At 36.5% G+C, this 17,296-nt stretch overlaps 1 protein-coding gene across 12 annotated transcripts in view; it reads left to right on the forward strand.

Annotated features, from left to right (window-relative positions):
• The window catches only part of Ncoa2 (nuclear receptor coactivator 2), a 264,620-nt gene that overhangs the window by 197,295 nt on the left and 50,029 nt on the right, over positions 1-17,296 (forward strand). For all 12 annotated transcript variants that reach the window (XM_071602300.1, XM_071602298.1, XM_071602304.1 and 9 more), the window contains 3 exons: positions 7,961-8,064; positions 11,875-12,052; positions 14,958-15,146. In XM_071602300.1, coding sequence (XP_071458401.1) covers positions 7,961-8,064; positions 11,875-12,052; positions 14,958-15,146 — 471 coding nt within the window. The remainder of the gene's footprint in view (positions 1-7,960; positions 8,065-11,874; positions 12,053-14,957; positions 15,147-17,296) is intronic.

Genomic DNA, 17,296 nt, shown 5'->3' on the forward strand with positions numbered 1-17,296 from the left:
CCCTTTTAAATATTTGATTTAGAGACAGGGTCTTGCTGAGTTGCATAGAACCTCACTAAGTTACTGAGGTTGGCTTTCAACCATGATCCTCCTGTCTCAGCCTCCTGAGCTGCTGGGATAACAGGCATGTGCCACCATACCCAGCTAACTTGTAGTACTCCTGAGGCAGTGTTTCCAAAGGTTCTCTTCCTATCTGAGTGGTTTACTGTATGCCTGCTTTTTAAATCTTTCTTGTTTTCTTTATGTGGTCTGTCTTTGAGCCTCTACAGGACTTTAACTGTGAAGTGTAAAAACTTAAATTATCTAAAAGGGAGACTTTGGACAAATTGTTCTATACTCACATGGTTTACAATGAAAGGTTATCCACTGTTCATTTTACCTATCAATAAATTCAATACTGATAGGTAAAATGTGGAGTGTTAAACAAAATAAATATGTGTGACAGCAGAATGAATTAGAGTTACAAAGAACAAAGGCATTTTCCAGCCGTTTACACCCAGAGTCTTTCCTAGTGGCCATCCTCTCTTGATAAGGTAGTAAGTTAATTTTAAATGCAGACCAACAAATTTCAAACTTGTGACATGAGTGTTGCTTCTCTTTAAGTAGTCATGTCTTGCCATTGGTGAAAACGAAACTACGTCTGTTGCTTTCTCTGAAGCAGAGCTTGAGAGCGTTCTGCTGGGAGATGGCCTTGAGATTGGTTGATTTTGCTGTTTCTTGTTGCTGAAGGGAAATCATGGTCGTTAACAAGGAACTCAATGTCAGAAAGAGAGGGAGGCAACTTGGGGCTTAGGTTCCTCCCACTACTAAAGAAAGTGCAGCTGCGCGTTTTTAATATGCACGGCAGGAGATTTCAGCAGCTCGATGATATATAGTGCATTAATGTTGAAAAGATAAACACATTTGGAGAGCACAGGAAGGGCCTTGTGTTTTTATGTTAGCAGAATGCTTCCTAATGAATAAGAATGTGCTGCTGGCTTCACAGAGCCATATGGCAGCTTTTCTAATTTTAGTTGGGTGCAGATGCATAATTCTCTCGTTTTACCTTCTAGAACCTTTGAGATGCTACATAACTTTTCCTGTAATGTTTAATCTATTGCTTGGCCAGAAACTGCCTGTCATTGTTTCAGTGACTTCTTTGCTCTGCATGGGTCTCACTGCTGCTGGGGTTTGACAGTCACTTCACCGGAAGCCATCCAGTTTCTAAATGCAAAAAAAAAAGATGGAAATTGTTGATGTATTCCCAGTAGAGTCTTAAAATTTGTTGTGGAGGTGATTAGACTTGTGTTTGACATCAGTCCTCTGAAAAATTGATAGATTTCTGGGTGAGTGATTTTACCCAATTTTGAAGCAGTGGAATTAATTATAAAACCTCGACAAAGTATCAGGTTCATTTTAGTCAAAGATTCTAATGCTTTAAGTGACATAGCCTCAGCAAAAGCAACTATCTTCATGCTTGACCAAACATAAAAATAACTTAAACTTTTAATTGGCTTTCATGTCAGAGATATCTAAACATGGGCAGTGCAAAGAGGTTTTAATGTATGTGTAAATCGCTTGTGGATTCTCTTTAATGCATTTTTACAGTGAGTTCTATTTGTTTGAATTCTGACTTTTTTTAAAAGAGAGGCCAATGTCCACAACTTTTCTGCAGCCTTTTCAGATGATCCAAAAAGAGGAAGGAAAGAAAGAAAGAATATTAGCTTCTGCCATAATGGCAGTATCACCCTTACCCTGTAATGGGCAGGCATGAAACCGCATGTAGGTTTCCAAGTAATCAGTGGTGGTTGGCACTGCTCTGCTAGAGTTAGAAAAATCATGTGGCTGTCCCTTGAGCCAGGACTGCCATCCCTGTGAAGGGATGGGACTCCGTTTTCCTAGTGTTTTGAGGAAAGACTCTGAGATTGTGTTCTCAGTGCAGTTGCCTAATAAACTCTGTGATAAATGAAAGTCAGTGTTAGAAGAATGTATAAAGGTCTTTAAAAAAAACAAAACACTACTTTATGATTTACAAATATCTAATGTACTTTTTTACAGATAAAGTAATTTTTCATTAGGATCAATTTTTGATTTATTGCTGTTCTCACCAAAAAACTGGAATTTTACTTTGAAATTTATACCTATGTATACCAGTGATAAAAAGCATTTTAATCAAGCTTCTTCTAAAGAGTATTTCCTTGTATTTTTAAATCACTTATATTTATAGAGATCAAATGCTTCCCTATTTACCTCTCCTTTTTTTCTGAGAGAAAACATGAATAATAATTATTTATAAAAATATGGAATATTATATTAATGATTTTCCCCCTAGTTTGTGGTATGATTCATCTTAACACAGTCCCTAAAGAGATGGGGTTTTGTTCTTTGCTTTGAAACTGGAAATTTAATTAATTGGTATTGGATTTCTGGAGTGCAGGCAAATGGAGAAGGGGACCAGGAGGGATTGCTCTCGAAGCAGCCACCCAGGAGGAAAGGCTAGTTAGAGAAAGATTAGACAGGCATCCTTGGACAGTCTCTCCACTCAGGGTTTTGCATTTGTAAAGTGTGCTGCTCTCAAAAAAAAAAAAAGCGCTATGTTCTGATTTTTAGAAATTAATAGGAATGAAGAAAAGGATAGAATCATTTTCATTATTATTTTCTTAGGTCATATTCTTTATCTAAAAAGAATAATGGAAGACATGATGCAGTCAAAGCATAGAGGAGAAATCTTTTCTTAGGCTCTGAAAAATTGAATTTTAGCATCTCTTTCTCCAATTCAAGAGTTCCATCTGTAATAATGAGAATTTCATAAGGTTGTGATCATATGAAACTCTGGGACTAGCTTTCTACTGTTGAGTTTACTGAAGGATATTTTTGTAACAGAATATATTTTTATGGTTAATGGATGCAAAATATAGAAAACTAAATATAGTTTGTGACCGCTGAGAAAACTGCCTAATTTTAAAATATTAAATAGTGTGTTTCAGTATAGTAATGCTGTACTTACAGAAGTATAAATATATCTAAGGATTTAAGCATATTTTTATCTGGAACATAAAAATAGCATACTCATTACTGAAATGCTCTGTCAAGATACCAGTATATGTCCCGTTAACATAATAGTGTATTCTCAAAGGAGTCCTTCTCTTCTTCCTTCTCCTAACCTTCCCCCTCCTCCTATTTAATTTCAAGGTTTAACCGAACACTGAAGAGAAGTGGCAATTATTTCATGAAAAGTACCCAAATAGCATCAATTCGGTGCCAGTTTAATTTAGATTCCAGTTAATTTGGTAAAGCCATATTTCTGGGTGTTTTCTATCTCTTCGTACTATTGATTTATGTTTAATATTGAGAAATGATCAAAGCACAAATTCAGTACAGAATTGAAAAATAGATAACAAATGGGTTAGAAAATATTCATATTCTGAACATTCTTCTGAGAACAGGAGTGAAATGCCCCAAGTTCTTACCCCTTGGCTCATATTTATTTTGTTCACATAGTAATGAAAATTCCTCATTCTTTTAATGTACATAAATTGCATATATGTAAAAATTGCAATATTTTTAAAGAATCCTCTTGCAATTAATCTACAGACTCAGTTGGAGTTTTCTTTCAAGTCACATGTTCCATGTTCCACTAATATAATTTCAAATTGATCTTGTGAAAATATTTGTAGTTTCTTGTGTATGTGTGTGTGTGTAACTGTAGATGGACAGAATGCTTTGATTTGTTTATTTATATGTGGTGCTAAGGATCCAACCCAGTGCCTCACACATCTAGGCAAGTGTTCTGCCACTGAGCTACAGCCTCAGCCCTATAGTTTCATTTTTAGTCAGGTTACTAGAGCTCCAGATTAGATGAAATTTTTGTCAGTATTCCTAAATATTGATTTCCAAGGCTAGGCTGAGATCTCCTAGTGACCCAGTGGCACACATCCGTTTCCACCCATTTCCTTGTTGCCATCTACTTGCATATCCCGTGGACTCCAGCTCAGTTTTAACGCACATGAAATATTTTCAGCTATGTCCAGCCATTTTTCTGTGCTTGTGAAATTAAAATTGTTTGTTGCAGCTTAGCCCATTACTGTTGTCATCTGGTTTGCTCATAATTGTTTTGGCTTCCTGACTGAAGTATGTGAGCTGTCAGCCAGCAAGGGTTGTATACTCCACTTCTACGGGCTGCGTACTCAGCACCCACCCAAAGCACTCTTGGACCTCCTCATTTACTCAGATAGGTTGCTCATTCTGTTATGTGTTTTATATGCTGTTTGTTGTTGTTGTTTTTCTTTTAAAGATTTAAAGATACGTTCTTTGAAAAAGAGAAAAAGCATATTTGTAATTTATTATAAATAATTTTCAGGGAATTATTTTTATCCAGATTTTCCAGTAGTACCCCTAAACACATGTTTTATCAGATATAGATCATCTCCTAATTTAACTTTTAGGTCCTTATCCCAAATTATACCTGATCTGTGTATTCCTAATAATGAAATACAATGCCAATTGGTCCTGATTCAATATATCTTCTGATACAAGTATGAAATTCTTTGCTTGAGCATGTTGCTAGAATATTTAGAATGCTCAGACATAAGGACTTATCATTGTTTAGGAATCTGTCTGATGGAGTTATTTTACTGTTAAGTTTTACAAATTCCACATAAAATATTAATAGATGAATTTAGGTCCTAAGAATCATTATCAGATCCTTAAAATATAAATACCTCACCAAGTCTTGTGATTTATCTTCTAAAGATTCAATAATAGGGGATTATCACAAACATTATTACCCTAAAATGTAGCATTAGTATAGACACCATAGAAAGCAATAAATCACAACTATTGTGATATCAGAATATCATAGGACAACCCTGAGGTTTTTTAGGGGCCAATGGCAGTAGTGTTGCCTTTTGATAAGCAGCTGATGCTTTATCTCTCACTCTCCCCCAGCAATTACCTAATTTAAGGCCATTCTTTAGCCTCCTTCCTTTTTTTCTTTGTTGTTGGCAGAACTGGGGATTGAACCTAGCTAGTGCCTTGCATTCTACCCCAAGCTTTACTCCTAGTCCAGATTCATTTTTTGAAAGGAATGAAATGACAAGTTGTAATAGTGGAAGAATGGAAGTTGGGGCCCTGAGAGATGAGATAACTTGAAACTTAATATGTCAAAACAAAATGATTTGTTATTTAAGACCAGTTCTCCCCCAAGAATCCTTAGCCTTCAGGTTCCTTGACTCTGCTCACCTCTTCCCTGTTCCAGTCTTCTCCCTGTACTCTGAAGGGCCAGCAAAGCAAATAGTGGGAAAATGGTTCCTCTTTCCACCCACCTTCAACTTCACTTATTCCTGGGATTAGTGATGGTGGAGAGTCTGTCAGTCACATGCCAAATGTTTAGTTAGAACCTACTCTAAAATAAGGACAGTACTAGCTGTTGAGAGGATTCAGATAGTCCCCCACTTAATGAAATTGGCTTATAGTGTGTTGTTTTAGAACTGCAGAAGGTAGGAGAGTGGGGATACCCTTTAGGAATGTATCAGATTCTCATGCAAGGAAAGCCTTTGATCTGTGTGCATGCTCCCACTGCAAATTCTGGCAGATACCCTGGGGAGGGGTTTTTTCACATACAGCATTCCAATTTAAGAATCACTGCTGCTGCTGAAGGATGTTTCTGGTAGGAGAATGGTACATCTGTAGATGGTGAGAATGCAAAGCAAAGGCTACAGACTTGCTCCTCCACACTGACTGCCACCATACCAAAGACAAAAAAAAAAAAATGAAAATGTGCAGGACTACGTATGTTCATAATATCAGTACCATGGATTTTGAGATTTGGTACTGATGAAGTTCATGCAGCCTTTAATCTGAGGCATGCAAGGACCTTCATAATGTAGGCCATTTAAGAGGTGCAAGCCCTGTTCACCTCCAGGGGGACTCCATGGATATCATGTGATATATGAGAAAAGTCCAGGCCAGCCTGACAGCAAAATGTCCACCAGAATTAGATGAGGAAGGTGATGGCTTAAGTCCTGACTCTGTATTGGCAGATGTGAAAGTGAGCAGAACCTGAGGAAAAATCTCTAGCTCAGAGGTGAACTGGCCAAAAGACAGAAGATATGTCCCAGTGTACATTTATTATTCTGGATCTTTGGGCCATGAAAAAATGGAGGGAAGAGGAGACATGCTATAATCAGCTGAGCCAGTCCTGTGTCCTCTCACTGGAGAACCTTGATATCTCCTTCTCTGGAAGGACTGGCTCAGGAATTGGGGCGAGTCCACACCCACGGAGAGCCAGGATCTAGTAGTGAAGGACCAGGGAATGTGGCCAAAAGAAAGTTAAGGATTGACACATCTGCATGGTATTGAGCTATGAATGCTACTGGACAAGTCATATCTATTTATAGACAGTCACAATTTTTTAGATCTAAGGAAGTAAATGTGGAAGGTAGCAGAGTAGTTCAAAAATTAGGTACAATCTGCTTATGATAGTTCTACAAAGAAATTACACGTGGAGTTCAGTAAAGAAGCAGTAAATATAAATACTGTAGCCTAATAGATTTATAAACAGCTTTGTAGTTTTTTGTTTTAAATTTCTTAGTTTTTCAGGAAAGACAATTCTGAGGATATACAGAGGCAAACAGCTCAGTTTCTCCTACTAAGCTCTCACAATACAAAACAGTTCTGTGACCAAATGTATGAAGTTTTTGTAGTTGTTAAAGTGTATTTTATCTATCATTCCCTTTGTTCTTGATCCAATTTGACATCCAAAAGGAGACAAGGAAACCAAAGCCTTAAAAGTGTTTTGCTGTGAGTTGTACTTCTACCAAGTGGCTGAGTTTGCACTTGAATTACACAAGTCATCTTCTCTTTTCACTCATAAATATACATCGTGGAAGCTTGGGAGCAACAAGATTTGGAGAATCTGAATAATTCCTAATTATTTCTAGGTTTTACAAACTAGACTTTACAGATTTTAAAAATATTGTATAAAATCCCCCATCGCCCATTACCAAGCTCAGGAAAGCAGATTGATTATGAGTGCTAAATTGAGTTACAAGTTTTTTTTGTGGATTTTTTTTTTTTCATTTTCATTACAATGATAACATGCAGTGTAAATAAGGATATAATTTATTCAGGTACAAATAATTGGTGCATTGATTTTCTAGCAGGTTGTTGATATATATCTATTACACTCTTTTGGTGCTCTAGAAATAACTAGTTTACACATATCTCGATAAACATGCATCTCTCTCCTGTGAGCTTTTTTATAAAATAGTGTTATCCATAGTAGAATGGCTCCTGGCCATGTAGGTCTGAAAGCTTCCTTAAGAGTTTCAGTCCAGGAGCATGGGCCAGGCACCTCTGTTAGATCAAAGGACAGCTATTGACATTCCCTGGAAGCTGGACAGGGTTCCTCTTCCCTCTGCTTTAAATCATGAAATCCCTTGGATAAGGTAGGGACTAGATCTTCCCAGTCACTTTAAAGGTGAATGTGGCAAAAGTAGAACAGTAAGACTCAAGGAAGGCCTTGTGGAGTCAAGTGGGGGCAGCCATAGCAGGTCAGAACTCTTTGTTAAAATTTCTTCTTCAAATGTGTGCAGCTATATCTCAGATTATGCCATTGAATTTTGAATAACAGACCCTCCTTTATCCTAGTTTGGGGAATCTCTTGAGTAGAAACCAGATGTGCCATAGTATATAGCAGTTTCATAATCTAGAAAAAATGTCTGTCAGGGACTGGCATGAAATCTCTAAACTCATTTTCTTAGCAGTCTGAAAGAGCCACAGGTTCTGGAGGTGAAAAGTTAACGTCTAGTTTCTACTTCAAGATGCTTCTCTTGTCCAGGGGCAGTATGGATATGCTCTCTTTTATAGGTATATCTGATCCCACTTAAGATTTTTTAAAATCACTATAATAAAAATATTTCTGTGTCACTCTGCCCTTGAAATAGCACCACCATTTAATTCATACTTATGTTTGTTGCAGAGAAAGCAGCAGCTGCCAACATAGATGAAGTGCAGAAGTCAGATGTGTCATCTACAGGGCAAGGCGTCATCGACAAGGATGCATTGGGGCCTATGATGCTGGAGGTAGCTTACCCTCATTTTGGTTCTTTATTTTAAAATGTTGACCTTCATGTGATTTTTTTTTTTTTTTTTGATTACAGGTGAATATCACTTAAGAAAAATCTGCACTAATACTACAACATCATGTCCTTAGTAGTATATGTGTATGTACCTGTGTTCTGGCTCTTTGTTTGAGCATATATATTTTTGAAATAAACAATATAGAATTAAATTAACTAGATTATAATATAAATTGACAGGTTTTAGAAAACTATATTCACAGGTCCTATTATATTTTAGTGTGAAATATTTCCCAAACTCCTATTACATTTTATATAAGCCGTGGTCCTAGGTCTATATGTACAAGTAAAAATTTTAGAACCAATAGGTATAATGCACTTAAAGTAGTTAGAACAAAATTGCATGTTAAATGATCCTCTTATAATTCATTTTTTTAATATAGAATCAAAGAGTTTATGTTTTTATGTATGCTACTTCAAACTAGCTCATTTATCTCATAAACATGAAAATTGAAATACTAAGCTGAAGGAACTTCTAGGATAAACAAAAGTGTGAACCTATTCTTTGTTAACTTTGGAAAGCTTTGTGACCAGCTACTGTTCAGAATTTGTAGCATCCAGTTTTCCTATTTTATTAACTAGTACTAAACATCAAATGTTTTGCTCTACCTGTTCCAAAATTAAAGTTCAAGATGTGGGCTATGGTAAGATGAGAGGAAAAATGCCAGTGAATATATAACAAGAAACAGGAACCTGGAAACATAAATTATGTTGTTTCTTAGGATAATTTGCTCATCTGGTAATATGGTGAGGCTGAAAAGCACTTCGAGGCCAGAAGCTTTGCAGCAGCATCATTCTAGATCTGCTGGCTGCAGCAGCCTCCCATATATAAGAAATTAGTGTTTTTAAGACAAAGATAACTAATGCTCTCTCAACCTTATCACCCCACCCCCTTTTTTTAGTTGGTGCATAAGATGATTTTTATTTTTAGAAAATCTGATTCTGTGAAAATCTGCCATATAATTGGGAGTGGGAGGTGAGGTAGAGACAGAGAAGATTAAAGATCTGACCAGGTCTTTGTATTTAGAAATGACAAAATTCATCCCCTCGGGCTGGACCTGCTGGCAAAAAGGCTTTAAATGACCCTGTGTTGGCTCTTGTTTATCTTCTCTTGAATCACTAGCTTGAAAACATTCAACCACAATTTCCAAGGAAAAGACAAAAACACACTTAACCTGATTTTCCATACTCATGGAGGCAGTCAGAGTGCTGTTTCCCACTTAGATCTTAGCAGCAAATAACAAAAACTAACTAAGTGGACTGTTTAGAATTACATGAAAGCAAGTAGATAATTTCCATTGGAAAAACTTTTGAATTACAAATAAAATTGATATGAAAATTATGATAATCGAAATTATTACAATTGGGAAATTTCCATATACCTGTGTATTTATTATGTCTGGAGGGAGAAATTTAGAGTGGAAACTCCTGGGAAGACTTTTGAGGCTTCTAAAAAGAAATACTTGGGAGTAGCTACTACTAGACTGTGTGACTCAAGCCTTTTGAAAGTGAGTTCATTAATTGAAGAAATCAGATTGCTGGGTGTTAGTGGGCCTGATCTCATAAAATTAAACCAACATTTTTGTTTGTTTGTTTCAAAATAATCTCAGAATACAGTGTATTAAGCAAGTACCTGTACCTATGTAGCAGGATTTTCGTGCTGAATATATTAGGCAGCTAGTGCTTGAATCTAGTGACTTATGGTTTAAATTTAAATCTATCCCTGTTGACGGGTAATCATTTAAACAGAGAAAACGTTCTCTTGGAGCTGTTTCTAGGCATAGATGCACACTCATGCTTGCATCATAGCATAGTGGTTGCTAGGCAACAAAACCAAATGTCAGCTTTTTTCATCAGAGCATATCATGGTGAGCTTTATAAAAACACAAACAGTGTTATGAGATGAAATAATTATATCTTTCAGTTTTATTAGGCAACAGATCAGTCTTTTCACCATAATAGAAAGCAGTAGAAAACAACATAACACTTTCAGAAGTAAACTATAGGTAATCTGATTATGAAAATCCCTGTTGAATGTGTATTTAAAGTAGTGAATTTAAAGGGGACACTGGTACATAGCTAATCAACTGGCTACTTTCCTGTCCCTCATGCTGGTGCACACATTTGGTACATAGTTCTCATGGGCTAGCACTAGCCTACAGTGAGAAAAACTGACAGAATATTTAAGAAAAACCTAAAACCAAGTAGTGTTACATCTTTCTTGAAGGGGAACCTCTCACTGGTCTCTATAATCGGTTTTAGTTTGAGAAAGTACTTAGTTTTGTGTTAAACAGAATTTAATGGCATGTAAAAATACGTCCTACTGTCATGTATAACTAAAAAGAATGACAACAACAAAGATGGCATGTATTCTAAGCTCACAAAGTTAGGAACCTGTTAAATAATAAAGAAAAAACAAATTAGGGAGAAAGTAAACACTTCAGGCCCCATCCTACATGTACATACCCATGTACATTCATGTTAGAAATAATAACAAACTTATATCCTGAGGAAACTAAATGGTATAAACTGACTATACCAGGTGGCCCTGATGAACATCAAGCTTTTCCTTATCCTGATCATTCATCTGACCCATTACAACAGGGCTCTGATCAGCAAGACTCTAAAAGGAAAAAGAAGGATAATGTAACCAGGAGAAACTCACTGAACCCACCAGCCTTTTTGCTGCCAATGCGGAGGAAAAATAGCAGTGAGGAAAAATAGCAGTTAACAGTGGAAGAGAGCACCCTGCTGCCTAGTCCCTGAGCGTTGAACTTTCAAATAAGTTCTGCCTGGTTTCATATCCCTGCCACTAACTTGGACATTCACTTAACCTCTTCCAGCCCCAGTGTTCTCTACTGTAAATTGGTAAAGATAAACATTCCTCCCACAGTTGAAAACATTAATGAGGCACAATGTGTATAAGGCACAGTAAACATTCACAATAGCTAGTAATATTATCTTTATTTTCTGAAATGATATTAAGTTCCTCATCCCTTTCCCTAATCTAAATTGAAATGAAATAAAGAGTGAGACTATGAACCATTGCAAGAAGCATGCTACTGCTCTGTAGGTAATTTAGGAATCCACCTGATAATCTAGCGTATAAGCACAGACTGTGTGCCAAAGTCCCATGGCCAAATCAGGGACCCTTTCCTACTCTCCCCCCTCCCCCAACACACACACCAAACAATAAAGGACTAATATTTCTTTGAGGACCTGAGTTTACCTGCAATTCTTTTTGCTTAAACTCTGGTAGCTTTAAAAGTAATAAAATTTGGGTATTTTTTTCCCTTAATATTTATTTTTAAACTGAGAAAAAATTATCACTGACCACCTCCTCTTATTATAAGATGAAAAACTATAGAGTAAAATGACTGTGTATTGTATGGTAACATGAAAGCTGTTCTTGGCCCTGTATACGTTAATCTCATTTTGAAAATGTAGGTAAACACCTGTACACTTATTTGGCAATAATTATCTCCTGATAAATTAACAGAATTAGTGTTAGTTTGTGACAAGAAACCGTGATGTAGTGGGCTGTCTCCCACTGACTAAGATGGAATAATTTCTATTTCACAAGAGAAAATGTGTTAATTGTTTCTGAAAACTAGGAAAGGGGCAAGGGAGATCTCTTTTATCTCTACTGGTGAATTAAGCATTTACCTTAAAGAGATCACTCCCTTCTTAGCAATTGCATATAATTTTTTGTTGCATCCTTTCTAACATAATTTGTGTCAAAATTTTCCCTTAGGCCCTGGATGGGTTCTTCTTTGTAGTGAACCTGGAAGGCAACGTGGTGTTTGTTTCAGAGAATGTGACACAGTATCTAAGGTATAACCAAGAAGAGCTGATGAACAAAAGTGTATATAGCATCCTGCATGTTGGGGACCACACTGAATTTGTCAAAAACCTGCTGCCAAAGTCTATAGGTAAATGATTGTCTGCTGGGCCTCCCTCTCCTTCCTCTCGCACCCCTCTTACTCACGTTGTCTTGATTGGAATGGGTAGAATAGAACTGCAGTCATCAGTTGGGAATAAGAGTGACCCGATAGGGTTTGTTGTTGTTGTTGTTTGTTTGTTCATTTGTTTAAGAGGCACTTGTGTTAAATATTTAAGCTTTAGAAGTCTTGGGAAAAAGCACATCTTCAGATGCTCATCTTGAATGAATGATCATTTGACCCTGTATTTAAGTACATAAAAATGATTCAGATGGGAAGTGTTCATGGCAACTATTTGCATGGAGTTTGTTTTTAGTCTTTTTTTAAGAAGTTGACAAATTGCCACATCCTGGCCAATGCCAGCTCAAATTTGTCCATTTTTACAGAGAAGTAAAAGGTCATGAGAAGTTTGAAATTCAGCTCATTTTGAGTCCTGTATATGAAAAGGTTATGATGTATGTAGGTATGATGTTCTAAAAATCACAACCCTAAGGAACAAGTGGCATGGATGTTCCAGGGTATCAGCCTAATAGCCCCAGATCGGCTCTTTGAGACTCACTAGTGGCTCAGCATGTGTCACGTCCAGGCACTGCCTCCTTAGCCATTCACTCTGTCTCAAATTTCCTAACTTCTTCGTCTTATTTTAGAGATGCTACCCAAAAGTGTGTGTGATGATTAAGGGCCACATTTTAAAGTGGATGATTCACAGCATGGACCCACCTTAGTTGCCGCCTTAAGAGTATGCTGTTCCCACTTACTCAGTGGTTCTTTTTTAAATATTCTCACTTAAACTGATGATGCTAAGAACATCTTCACGGATAAAAAGATGTGCATATTTTAATACAGAATAAGGTCAGGTCCTGAGTTGGCAAGTATTTCTGTTCTTTTTCTTAGACTATTTATATTAGCTGGTCTTATTGTTAGCACGGTAAATAGGAAAAGATCATTTTCAAATTCCACTCTGGCTAGCTTTTGCCTGAGGATAACCTTTTGTTCAAAGTGACTGCAACAATAATACAAAGGATATGAATATTTGTGTGGGATCCCTTTATTATATCTACTAGTAAACGAGCAAGAAAATGGATTTGTTATTTCACATAACTAATGGTTTTTTTTTAGATCTCTTCAGTAATTTCATGACTTCCTCAAAGGACCTGTACTTACTAATTCACTTATTGAAAGAGCTGTTTGCCTTACTTTATAGTGTACCTTTTTAAAAAATTTTTCAACTTACTTATTAACCAGAATTAGTTAAGAATTCTCTGTTCCCTATCATTTTATTTTATTTATTTTGTTTTATTTTGTTCATCTTGCAGTCCTCCCGCCTCAGCCTCCCAAGTCACTGGGATTACAGGCATACACCACCACCCAGCTTTCCCTGTCATTTTAGATTGCTCTACGTAGTCTCCATTATGTAAATAAGCTTTACAAATGCTCTTACTGAAATAAACTTAACAAATGTCTGCAGAGACATAAAGCTATATGTGGTTCCCTTTGTAAGTTTAAAATAATTTCTTACAATTAACTGATTTTTTAAAAAATGTTCTTTCTAGGGTTTCTTTCTTTTTCATTCCTCTATAGCTAGTGTTCATGGATTTGGCACTGGGTTTACTATAACAACTATAGTCCAAGGTGCTCTCTATCTCGTGACTTTGGAGGGCATATTTGCTTTTCATATGGCTCACCTTAGTTTTATCCCCTATTTCACTGTCCTGCTAGTCCTAAAAGTTTTAGATAAAATATGGAGAATGGTGAAGAGAGCACTAAAATGAGTTAGTATTGATTCTGATTTTGGCTTTTCTAATAGTTTGAACACTTGTACGGGAATCCTTTTTTTTTCATCTAGTTCATAAATATCCTTTAATACCCTAAATCAGTCATTCTTTTATATCTTTTATTGTTTTCTCTAATGTATTTTTGAAAAATGATGTCTTTCCTTTAGTTCAATATCTCTTTCTTGATTAATATATACATTTTTTTAGTCTTGATATTAAAATAGAAGATTGTAAAGTAGTTTTTCACTTGAAAGAAATACATTAACACTGTGTCTTCAAGGATTTTTCAGTCTTCTTGAAGAAGTTTACACAAAAGAAGAAAGACTACAAGACTAATTCAGAAACATCAAGTTACAAAGTATACACTAAAATTCTGTAAAATGTTAGTAAAGAAATATCTGTAAGAGGAGGTATTGTGGGGTGTCTGTAATTGGTGAAGTATTTATTACAGAGGATCCTAGCCATAGTACATGAGTACCTTTGGAGGGACAGATGGAGACAGCCTGAGATTTTAGGTAGGGTAGCAGCAGGAGCATGTATCCACATGGGACTGAGTGGTGGGATATTGGGAGGAGCTGGGGAATGTGCAAGATCTGCTTAGATGGATGAGATGGGACTAATCCGTGAGGTCTTGACTTACGTGAAATGGCCTTCATATTCCTGACTGCAAGTCCAAATTCTTTGAAAAAAAAAAATTATGCATGCAATAGTTGACGCCATTTATATAGTTCTGAGTGTGTGTGGTGGGAGATGGGTAATGCTTCTAAAACCGGAATGCAAGTAGATTGAAGTAAATTTCCAAGAAATCAAAATGGGAAACCCCAAAAATAAGAACCATGGTATTCTAGTAGTAAATAATCGAGGCATTAACTTGAAGGAAAGTAGTCAGAGTGAAGAGCAAGGACTGTAGAAGACATTTTGAAAATCCCCAAATATTTCCTAATTATTAAACTGCTAACTCAAGAATCCCCCCCACATCAGCTTATTGAAAGTACTTATAAATGCATAAAGCACTATGTTCAAGTAAAATAACTATTTTTTTCCTACACCGTTTTGATAATTCAGCAGCTGTGAATCTGATGTTAGTTCTTTATAATATTGGGTTGCTTTTGCCTTGTCAGTGAATGGGGGATCTTGGTCTGGCGAACCTCCTAGGCGGAACAGCCATACCTTCAACTGCCGGATGCTGGTAAAACCTTTACCTGATTCAGAAGAAGAAGGTCATGATAACCAGGAAGCACACCAGAAGTATGAAACTATGCAGTGCTTTGCTGTCTCTCAACCAAAGTCCATCAAAGAAGAAGGAGAAGGTCAGACAAAACGTTCAGGACATGTTATATGTTTATGTATTTACTCCTGTGCTACTTCTTTCACATTTAATAATCTAAAACTAGTAGTCACACAAAGAAAAATTTAGAAGCAGGATCTTTGTTTTTTTTTTGGTCTTTCTTGTTTTGGGAGATAAATAAGAATTTTTAAGTCTCTACAAAGTGCTGGCCAGTAAAATTTTCTGCAGTGATGAGGTGACATATCTTCAGTGTCCAGCATGGCAACCACTATCTACATGTAGCTATCGAACATTTGAAATGTCAATAGTGCAAGTAGAGGCCTAATTTTTCTACTAAATTTAAATCGCCACATGTGACTAGTGACTACTGTATTAGTGTACCTCTGACCGTGGTTAACATTTAGACATCTGGAGTTTTCTTTGGGCATTAGTGTAAACTGGGTACCACTGCCCTAGAAAGATGCACACAAGTACAAAAAATATTTTCTTCATATTACTTTAAAGGGACTACTAGAATCTGTATAGCTCACCCATGGACACCAGGTTCACAATGGGCAGTAATAGAATGGTGCTTATGAAAGGATAGAGAGGTTTCAGCTCACTAGGCTGTTCCCCACAAAGAACTGTTGATGTAGTATCCCCTGTGATCTCACCCTCTAAGCAAGCCATTCCACATAAGCAAAATGACGCTCTCTGTAGTACAAGACAGTGTTAAACAATGCATTCTGTATGTGTAGCAGAAGGGGAAAAGTTACTGGAGGGATGTTTCTGACCACTAGTGGAGGGCTATATAATCAGATAGACCAACTCCTAAGTCAGCCACTTTCCAACTCTGTGGCTGTGACCTCTGGACCTGAATCTCTCTAGTATCAGTTTATTATCAAGTGAAGTCACCAGTATCAGCATCAGAATATAAGGTTCAAGTGAATGTGCCCAAACTGTAATTGCCATTGAATACTAGTTATTTAATACTTATAATTTAAAGTCTGTGAATATTTTTAAATTTAATTGTTATTGGAAAGGAATTATTAGAGCCATTGTAGATGATACATAGTACTTCAAAATTAAGCTTTTGCTTAAGTATGGAACATCAAATTATTTTATTCTATTTTATACAACAAAAGTAAAGGCTGCTAATTTTTCCATAATAATATTCTAAAGCAGCATTAAAAAGGTTCTGCTGCTGGGCATGGTAACACACCTGTAATGCCACCAACTTGGAAGGCTGAGATAGGAGGGTCACAAGTTTGAGACTAGCCTAAGCAACTTAGCAAGAACCTTTTTCAAAAAGAAAGAAAGAAAAGGACTAGGGGTGTGTTTCAGTAGTTTAAAAAAAAAAAAAAAAGATACATCTGGGTGTGGTGGCATACACCTGTAATCCCAGCTACTTGGGAGGCTGAGGCAAGAGATTCACAAGTTTTAGGCCAACTTGGGCAACTTAGTAAGACTCTGTCTCAAAATAAAATTTGAACAAAGGACTGGGATATAGTTTAGAAGCAGAAAGTACCAAAAAAGAAATAAAATAAATTAACTCAGTTTTATATCTAAACTTTTTTAGTATGTCTAAAATCATATGCTGTATGTTAACAAGTGAGCATAAGAGCAGTGTTTCTGAGCCAGGGTATCGTTAGGTCTAAATCCTGGCTTCTCCAAAGTTTTGTGTGATGTTGGGCAAGTTTCTTAAAACTTGGCTCTTTGGCTTTCTCTGTTAAATGGAAATACTGCAACTACTTGCCTCAGAGTTATTAGAGGATCAGATGAGTTAATAACCTGTAAAATGGTTAGGAAGATGTTTATCTCATATTAAGTGCCCAGAACTTTAGCTTTTATTTTGGTAAAGATGATAGGTTTTTAATTCTTATTTAAAAAAAAACAAATTCTGGTGTTGGGAATCAAACCTGTTGAACCATCAGCCCAGATGATAATTATATTTTGAGATACCAGCTGTTTCCTGATATATTTCTAGAGCAATCTTAAATCAATGGTATAAGGTGATCAGAAGACACCAGGCCTGTAATCTCAGCTACTCAGGAGGCTGAGGCTGGAGAATTGCAAGTTCCAAGCCTGCCTGGGCAACACAGTGCGACCCTGTCTCAAAATAAAAAGGGCTTGAGACATATCTCAGTGGTAAAGTACCTCTGAATTCAATCCCCAGTACCACAAAAAAAAAAA

The sequence above is a fragment of the Marmota flaviventris genome, chromosome 15, assembly GCF_047511675.1.
Source record: "Marmota flaviventris isolate mMarFla1 chromosome 15, mMarFla1.hap1, whole genome shotgun sequence".
NCBI classification, from domain to species: domain Eukaryota; kingdom Metazoa; phylum Chordata; class Mammalia; order Rodentia; family Sciuridae; genus Marmota; species Marmota flaviventris.